At 30.5% G+C, this 10,384-nt stretch overlaps 1 protein-coding gene across 1 annotated transcript in view; it reads right to left on the bottom strand.

Moving 5' to 3' along the window:
* Positions 1–167: 167 nt before the first annotated feature.
* Positions 168–10,384, bottom strand: part of LOC136795578 (unconventional myosin-Ia-like) — a 37,837-nt gene continuing 27,620 nt past the window's right edge. Inside the window, exons 2-6 of the mRNA XM_067046601.1 lie at positions 5,674–5,867; positions 814–860; positions 616–679; positions 305–389; positions 168–220 (exon numbers count right to left, since the gene is read on the bottom strand). Coding sequence (XP_066902702.1) covers positions 379–389; positions 616–679; positions 814–860; positions 5,674–5,867 — 316 coding nt within the window. The 3' untranslated portion in view covers positions 168–220; positions 305–378. The remainder of the gene's footprint in view (positions 221–304; positions 390–615; positions 680–813; positions 861–5,673; positions 5,868–10,384) is intronic.

Here is a 10,384-nt window from a genome sequence, read left to right on the forward strand (position 1 = left end):
CCAAAGATCTCTGAAAAATGTTCATGCAATCGCTTATAAATTATTAATATAGAGTTTAAATTAAAAAAAAACACTAACTAGATAAAAAACTTGGATAACTGGAAAAGACTAACCCTGGTTATTGAAAAATCTCGTTTGTCGTCTATTGTCTCTAAATGCGGTTTCCGGCTGTACTGAAGGAAGGCATAGTTTTCTACATTTCTTTGTAACTTAAGTAACTCTAAAAATAATAAAATAAACTAATTCAAAATGTTTATGTTGGTTTAAAAAAATTAAATTAAATGAAACAGAGTTTTAAACATACTGAGCAATGAAATATCAGCACCGACAATCAGTTGATAGAAAATATGGTAGTTTCTATCACCTGCTGCTTGGTGACTAACACGAGACTGAAAAAATAAAAAATTCATAAAAGAAATAATAATAATAGGAAAAGTTTCATGATTAATTCTTAAAATTTTCACAACTCTATGTTTTATTTTACCTTTTCCAATAAATCTTTGAGCATGAAAGAAACAAGATGGTGTTTAATGTAATATTATAAATAGTTTTGAGATATGTTTTTAAAATGAAAATATAAATTATTAATAATAATAATAATAACAATCGACTTACAATTGCTAATAGTTGCCCCCAATGGGTCCCCTTTGTAATCAAATTCAAATTCTATATACTGCCCCTGTAAATATAAATGCAATAAATCAACATATATATTATTAAATATGTAAATATAATGTTTATTTATAATGTAATATGATTATACTTGACAACATACAATAATTATATTTTATAATGTACATTGATTATACTTACAAATCTAGAGGCATTATCATTCCTAGCAGTCTTAGCATTTCCAAAAGCTAAAAAAATTCCAAAAAATAATTTAATATATTAATTAATAAAGGAATAAAGTTATATTTAAAAATTAGAATAGAAAAAACAATGAAAAACTGGAATTTTAAATTTAAAAAATTTGGAATCTGCATCAATTTATGAAGAGTATGCTTAAAGTTACATTTGAGAAGCAGTAACTAAAAGTTCAAATATCTGCTACATATTAATAAAGATTTATTTTTTTTTTTTTAGAAAAATAGAATAAATATTTGATTCTTCACAAGCCAAAAAATAATGTTGAAAACAGGCTCAGTGGGATAGCTAATCAAATGTTCTAGGGGATTTTTCTTTCATAAGTCTCTGGAGAAAGAAGTATACAAGTTTCAGTTGAAAACACATAAAAAATAATTTCTATTCATTTTTTATTGTACAGAATAGGCTGTAGGATATTTAAAAAAAAAAACTCAAAAACCTCATCACCATGGACAAATAAAACATAACTAAATACAGAAATAGAGACATTTTAATGATTTTCTGGATCCCAAAATGTTGTAGTAGCCCTTAAGTTATAAACATGATGTTGGCCGTCACTTCTGTTGTTATTCCTTTTAGAGAAAGGAAAATAACAGGAGAGTAGATTTTGAATTACCATTACCATGGCCTGAAATAGTTAATGTACTTTAGTTTAAATAATTTTTTTTCATCATATGATTAATAACCATTCTCCTCGTGAAATGAGATCTAACAATGAATCATTGGACAGTAAGCAAACGTCCAATTACCTTTAAAAAACCCATTATTTGGGAATAACTCATCAATAATCAATACATTTCAAATCCGGGTAAAGATATTTTAATAACAGTATGAATCCTAAAGGCGCCACTAAATGTCTGCCAAACAAAGGCAAATTCGTGGATGCGCAAATGCATGGATAGGTTATTTGTTTTGGCTGGTACAAAAGTTTGTCTGAATTTGTGGCCAACTCATTGAGTTTCGGTTTTTGGGCACAAATCAAAGGAGCTTGTGCTGCATTCACATGTTTGTGTTCAGTTAGTATTGTTTTAAAACTGCTGAAAGATATACATTTGTTCTCCCTGTGTTTTAATTAATTAAAGAATTCCCCCAACCTTCGGACTTAATAATTAATTCTAGTTTAAGATTATATACTTTAAAATTCTATTGATTAGATGTAGATCTATTGTTTGAAATGTTAATTAACTTTAGCGGTTTATTCTTTATTTAACATAGCACAAATATATATTCACAATGACATTATATATTTAGGTACTTAAATTAACAAGTTTCTGATAAATATTCTAGAAGGGAGGTACAACTTAAAGGTTATATAATCTGTACAGCTACAACCCATGATGGGTTAAGGGTGCAATACTTTGTAAGGAAGTACTATTACTAGACAAACGGTTGTGCAAGGAGGTGATTTGGTCAGAATTACGCTCGACGGCCAGATTTTTACTCAATTAAGGGTAGCCAAATCATGAGGCTGGGTGGACCCTAAGACTGCTTCTAAAAAGACAACGTTGACTCACGGCTACAATATAACAGAAAACAATTTTCTGCCCAGTCTGATTCAAACCTGGGTCCTTGGAGTCAGTAGCATCGTGCCTTAACACAGTGCTCCCACTTATAGGTTATGTTAGGTTACTATTTATATGAAATTTTATCATGTACTCATAATTTACTTTGCTGATATTTACATTTTCTTTCATTTATCCTATCTTTATTTTCTTCTTTTTTATAATGAAAATCTAAAAAGTCAAAAGATTATACAAGTGTTTGGTTACTGATGTAAAAAAAAGAATGTACCTCTTACATTAACCATGTAAGGCCCGCCAGGCTGATATGGTATTAAATAAATATATATAGATATATAATACAAGTCTCAAATTTGCGGTAAGCAGCAAACGTGGTTTTAAGATCCATCTTAAAATCTACCAACAAGCTAATCCATTCAATATCTTCCTCATTAGACATCCTAATCCATTCAATATCTTCTATAGAACTCTTATCTATCCTTTAGAATCTCTTAACTATCCTCTTTAGACCTCATAATCCATTCAATATCTTTCTCATTAGACCTCCTAATCCATTCAATATCTTTCTCATTAGACCTCCTCATCCATTCAATATCTTCCTCTTTAGACCTCCTAATCCATTCAATATCTTCCTCATTAGACCTCCTAATCTATTCAATATCTTCCTCATTAGACCTCCTAATCCATTCAATATCTTTCTCGTTAGACCTCCTAATCCATTCAATATCTTTCTCATTAGACCTCCTAATCCATTCAATATCTTTCTCATTAGACCTCCTAATCCATTCAATATCTTCCTCATTAGACCTCCTAATGTAAAATATCTTTTCTTAGAATCAGTAAATTCAATCTCTAAAGAGACATGGTTAGTCGAAAAAATAGTAAAAGATTGAATCGTGTTCAGATTGATCGTGTAGGGATAATACTGATGGATTAGTGAGGAAATTATGAAATCTGATCATTCAAAATTTGGAGAAGAGATTGCGGGGTGTTTTGTTCAAATCGTGCGTTTCACTTTATTCTTGAACCCAATAGTGGTCAAATAAGCTTTCTGTTTATTATGAAAAGAAGGAGACATTGCACAAGATCTGTACTGTTCAATATCTCATTCACAAGTAAGCATTGGTCGGACTGATACTGCAGGGGATTTCATGTTTCAAGTCAGTCTGGCTTTTGAATGATGATTACCATTTTTACTGACTGCGTAGGATAGATGTTACTGAATTTATTTTGAGAAACATATACCTCAAAAACCCTTTGACGAACAGGTGTCCATCAGCACTCAAATTAAAGCTAATTTAATATTCCATAAAGTAGTGTTTGATGTTTATCTTCTTAGGAATAGTAGTTTATATGATAATTTAAAAAAAAAAACAAACATAATTTGAGTTATAGTAGACATCTGTACGTCTTATGGTTCCTGAGATAATAGATTTCTCAAAATAAATCCACTATTATTTGATATTCAGTACATTTTTTTATGAAATGTTGCTTTTTAAGAAAAGAAGCTATATCTCAGGAACTATTGAACGTGAATAGCTCTGTTAGGGTTTATATTTTAGAAAATTTACTCTACTTTAAATGATGTTCTCTTGGGTTTTTCAGTCTTGTTGGTAGTTTTAAAGATATAGAGCTCCGAATGAAAAATTAGTTTTTTTTAAGGTTTTGAAACAGCCGCCATTTTTAATTCCTCCAACCAATACTTAGTAGACTCATTAATTTGGACTAGTAATTATACATAGTTTTCATTAATGTACTTAAAAATTGGGAATTGCCTTTTTGCTTCTCTTGGGCTCTTGTACTACTTTCCAGATTGCTTTACGACTTTGTTATCTTCGTTTGACTGTCTTTTTTTTCAGGTACATAATTTATATTCGTTTCACCTTTAAAAACTCTAAAATAGAAATTTAATAGCAACTACAATTTTTTATAACTTTTTTTCCAAAATCGCATAAATAGCTAGAGCAATACTACAATCTACTCAATACTTTGAGTCGTATGTAGAGTTGTCTTAATTAAGCTGTCGCGAACCGGACTAGATATTTTTTAAACTAAAAATTGATTATAGATTATCAGTTAGGATTCCGAACATCTCACTCCACTGTCCAGCAATGTCATTGTGTAGTGGACGATATCTCGACTTCTTTGGAGCGTAGAATGTATTGCGCGGGAGCCTTTTTAGGTGTAGAACGGGTTTTTAATCGAGTCTGGCACCCAGGACTGCTTTACAAATTCCGTAAATTCCTACCTCCTATATACTTTCTCATAATCCGTTCTTTTTTCGTTGATAGATTATTCAAGGTTAACCACAATGGTTCCTATTCATCCCTCTTCTCTCAGTCTGCTGGTGTTCCTCAAGGTAGTATCCTCGGTCCCATCCTCTACACAGTCTGTAAAGCTGATATCCCAACCAATCCTAATACTATCCTCACCACTTATGCTGATGACAAATGTGTGCTTGCAGTCAATGATAACACTTTAATTGCATCACAAACTCTCCAATCCTATATCGCAACCCTCGAAGAATGGTGCCGTAAGACTGCCCTAAAGTACCCTTTAATAATTAATGTTGTTCTTACTCCTGTAGAACAGATCTGCCACTTAGGACTAAATCTGGATAAACGACTAGCCTGGAACCTTCGATAAAGACTAAAAAGAAAACAGGAAACTGCACATAGATTTTGACTATTATAGCACTTACTAGACAAACGGTCTAAACTTCCAATTCATTAAGAAAGACTGATCTACACGACAATTACAAGGCCTAACTGGAAATAAGGAGTTGAGATTTAGGGCTTCACTAAACTTTTGAATTCCTCTCGTATCCAATCCTTACAATCCAAAATCCTTCTGAAATCCTCAATGCTCCTTACTATATCACAAATAAAATCATATATAAAGACCTTAACGTTCCATATGTGACCGATCTAGCTCGAACCAGATACCATTCCTTCCATCACAAAATTCCTAACCACCCAAACCCAACTAGTTTCTAACCTTGCTTCCTATTCTATTCCTGATAATTCATCAAGGCGCCTGAAAAGAAGATGGCCACGAGACCTGCTAATGAAAAAAACGTCATTAGAGTGGTACCAATGGGTAGTTTCTCTACACGCCTGTAACACTCCATTATAAAATTCAATTTACTGGATGTATGTATGTGAATGTACAGTCGTAAATATCAACAAATAAATAAATTTTAAAAAAATTAGTAATCTTCATAAGCAAGATAGACCTAAAAGTTTTTACATAGTTTTGAAAGAACCTATATAAGTGACCGAGTTACCTTCTAATATCGGCGAGATGTGAACCAGCTTCTCGGCTATTGTCATGGCTTCCCTGGAGTGGGGGCAGGCCAGGAACTGCAAGACCAGCTTGGCGGCCTCCGTCTTCCCAGCACCGCTCTCTCCCGTCACTACGACGCACTGGTCTTCGTTGCGGTCCCGCAGGCAGCGGAAGGCAGAGCCGGCAACGGCAAAGCTGCAATGAATAAAACAACATTACTCCAAAGAAAAGGAAGAAATTATACTCATTCAATGCTCAATCCTCATTTTTTTTTAATTTCAATTTGATTTCAGTTACCCCTGCAAGCTTTGTCCTCTGAATAAACTTGAAGATTAATAGTATTTTAATTTTCCCAACTTTCATATATTTTTTTCCCCGTAACCTCCTGTAGAAAATAATAACAAGTACAATATAAACAGAAGATATACAAGTTCTAAATCCTTGTTTTATCCGAAGGTATTTTATGGTTGATAAGGCTACGTCCACTGTGTGTGGAGAGGCGCAGGCGCTAGTTAAGCTTCAGTTTTATGTAACTAAGCTTTCATATATATATTTTTTTTTAAAGCCCCTATTTGAAATAAAGTTGTGTCTTTATTGTGACAGAGTCTCTGCGGTGGAGTTTTGTTTTTATCTGAAACGTTGTTACATTTTAAAACATGTACATGTAACTATGTACATAACTAATGTGTAAACATAACTACATAGAATGAGTATTGATTTTATTTGACAGTTTTGAGTTGGGCGCTGTCATATTTATTTTTTTACATAATAATATATATTCTGGTTCTACACTGTTTCCTTCTTCTGTAGCGGCCTACATTTTAAGGAGTTTTTGACTTGTATTTTTATTGTACTGGGCGTTCTCTGAATTTTATAAAGTGCTGGTTTTGAAATGTAAACTAAACCTAAAAAAAAAAAAAAAAAAAAAAATCATATCATCAGGAGAAAAGTATTTATACAAACATATATCATCCTTTGACGACGGGAAGCAGTAATTCGTAAATTTACTAATTTTTTCGTAGTCAGGTCATCAAAATATAGTGAATAATTTAAGATTTTTTACGAATCTCCTTCAAATAAGAAAACTATTCATATAAAAATTGCATTGAGTCACTTTTGTATTTATTTCTAAGGTTTTTTATTTATTTATTTCAATTTTATTTGATTCCTTAGTAATAAATCGTTAGTTTGATCCTTCAATTTACTTTTGCTTCATTGAGAAATTTTCAATTCTTTTGTATTTGTTTTCTTTATCTTTTTTCATTAATTAAAAAATATGTTAATTGTCTGTAATTATCATTGATTTAATTTATTTTTATATTTTTTATTAGTCTTAATTATAATTATGATCAGTAATATCTTAAATATTATTATTTTATCTTTTAAACTTATACTAAATTAATATTTTTTATAGTTACATATATTTTATTTAATTTTTTCTTTTATTGTTTAATTTTTTTTTTCTTTTCACATTCTTTGTTTGCTTCCTTATCAGGCCAACTTCTTTTGTATATCTTTAGGCTATAACAGAGGTGATGAAATAAATAAACAAAATTTTTAAAAGGATTATATTTTTCTTCCTCCCGTATTTATATGTATTTTTTTTGTAAACGTAAGGCAAAGAAAAACATAATAAATTCATGGAAGATAAAAAAAAATAAATGAAAGGATTCCGAAAAGGGTGAAAGATGATCTGTTCACTGCTTTCGCTGCCTCTCCAATCTTCCAACCTGTTGCAATATTTTTCCCCAGACGTGGATGTATATATTCAGTTACAGTTGACAGGAGTGCTTCTAAAGTGGGTACCTGGTCCAGGTTAGCAATATTACACCGGGAATCTTTCTGTTTTACATTTGAGACGGTATGCTATTGGCTCAAAAAATTCGACAGAATTCGTAGAACCAGACTATAGGTATATTTATTATTACTGCTCGAATCCTGGTATCAATATAAATTTGGCATCAGAAAATTACAACTAAATTCGCAATGTCAGTATAAAAGAATAGTGATAAATAAAAAAATGTTATAATTTTACTAGTAGCAGAACTGAATACAAGTGTATCACGTGTTTACAGTTCCTTGACACTTAAAGACTATTGGTAAATTCAAAAAGGTAAATCAGGTTACCTGTGAACTTAATGAGTGGCACAGAAGCGTTATGACGCATGCGTTTAAGACTGCTTACTAAGGAAAAAACGAGTATTTTCTCGAAAGGATAATTACATGTGATGAAAAGTTGATCGTATATGACAACAGGCGTCGGTCAATGGTTAAAATGTCGGTTAATGGTCGAAAGAGCGGGACGCATGCCAAAACCAGATTCGCACCCAAATTCGATTGATTTCAGTGTGGTGTTTACAGGCGGGAATAATTCATTTCTTCTTTTAACCCAAAGGTGAAACCTTCAAATCCACATCGTACTGCAGTGATATATTAATTCGTAAAGGACTTATATTCTTGCACGAAAATGCCAGATTTTATAGTACAAGAGCCGGGAAGAAAAAAGGCAGTTATCTCACCTCAATTTTTGATTACTTTAATGAAAACTATGTATAATTACTAGTCAAAACTGATGAGTCTGCAAAGTATAGGTAGGGGGAATAAAAAATGGCGGCTGTTTCAAAATATTAATTTTTTATTCGGAGATCTACATCTTAAAAACTACCCACAACACTAGAAAATCTAAAAGAACATTATTTAAATAACAGTAAAGTATGACTTACTACTACTATCAAAAGTAGTTTATGACACTTATCTTCATAGGGATAGTAGTTTTTATGATATTCCCATATAAATATAAATTTGGCAAATGAAAATTTGTAGTGAACAACTATAAATCAATTTATTTTAGAAAATATCATGAAAACTACAACTCCTACGACGCTAAACGTAATAAACTAGTTTATAGCCCATTAAACTAGCTTTACTTGTTTTTTTAGATATAGATTTTTTAAAATAAATTCACTAACTACTGATGTTTCAGTATGTTCTGTACAACATTTTTATGAATTATTGCTTTTTAAAAAGCTATATCTCGAAAACTATTAAACCTAAATAGGCTCTATTAGGGCTAATATTTCAGCAAATTTACTCTTCTTTAAATAATGTTGTTTTAGATTTTCTAGTGTTGTGGGTAGTTTTTAAGATGTTGAGCTCCGAATAAAAAATTAATGTTTTTTAAGGTTTTGAAACAGCCGCCATTTTTTATTTCCCCTAATTATACTTGGCAGACTCATAAGTTTTGACTAGTAATTATACATAGTTATACATAGTACATACGTAGTAAAAGTAATCAAAAATTGAGGTGAAATAACTGCCTTTTTTTCTTCCCGGCTCTTGTACTATTATGTTTCATGACAGACAGTGAAGAAACTAAACGAGCTGTGATACGAATTCCTTCCACACCCACCTTATTCGCTGGAAGTATCTCCGACAGGTTTGGACTGAACTTATCTCTTCAGAAATTTGGATAACTTCCTTAAAGTCAAGTTTTGAAAATGATTCTCAGGTCAAAAAGGCATTTTATGACTTTATTTCTTCACAAAACCCTGAATTTTTCAATTCTGGGATTGGAAATATGATAAATTAATAGTAATAGAAAAATTTAATAGAAAATAAGGGTAAAGATTTGGAATAAAAATGTTTTGATATCATAAAGATTGTTTCAGAAATAACTTTTTCTGCGGAAACTAACATTGCACACGAAACGACCTAATTAACTGGTACAAATGAACTGTAAACTGGGAAATTATTTGCTAATTTCAATTTAATTATCGATTATTTTAAAGAAGTATACAATACAACTCATGCTTACAAAAATAAAATATTTACCTTCCTAAACTGGAATCAAACGGCCGTTTAAATTTTATATATTAAAATATATAAATTTAATTGTGTTCTTAAGTTTTTTTTGAACCAGAGAATTCGAGGATATTAGTATCTTTAAACCTTCCCATGGTGAAAGGAAACATCTGAATAAAATATCAGGTAAATCGGTCCAGTAATTTAAAAGTTTATTTTATACATTTAGATTATTATTGAAAAAATTAACATTAAATAATAATTTATTAAATAAATCAAAGGATCCAAATAAAACAGCACTAGTACAGCCAAAAATCAACATAATTTTGATTTTGATAACACGATAATTTTACATAAAGAAAACAATTTGTACAAAAGAAAAATACTTGAGTCAATTTATATATCAGAGAACATCAATTACACAGTTAATTTTAAAACAGATACTAAGAATTTAAACCAACATTATGCAGGGATTTTAAGCAAAATAAATTTATAAAAATAAATGGAGAAATTTGTTACTATTTACAATTAAATGTAATAATGGAATTTTGAGAATTAGAATAAATACCAAATTGAGCCAAAAATGACAAAAATACCGAAAATGCAATTGAAAATAAAATAAATTAATTTTAAAACAAGGCGGACCTGTGTAAGTGGGAGGTTATAAATGGTTTGTTATATGGTAGTGTATTGATTGTTGATAATCTTATATAAGAAAAATTAAATATTAATGATTTTAAATTTTAAAAAATAGGTAACTAGACTTAAGCTTAGTAAGCTTGTTTTAAATAAATATGACTCTCTAATAATTGACTGTTTGAATAGGCTTTTAACTTATAATAAAAATAGCCTGCAAAAGAAACTTTAAATTAATGTGAGGAAGAAATTATATTGAAGGTATGTTATATTAT

The sequence above is a fragment of the Halyomorpha halys genome, unplaced genomic scaffold (genome assembly GCF_000696795.3).
Source record: "Halyomorpha halys isolate HHAL.00 unplaced genomic scaffold, Hhal_1.1 Scaffold99.1, whole genome shotgun sequence".
NCBI classification, from domain to species: domain Eukaryota; kingdom Metazoa; phylum Arthropoda; class Insecta; order Hemiptera; family Pentatomidae; genus Halyomorpha; species Halyomorpha halys.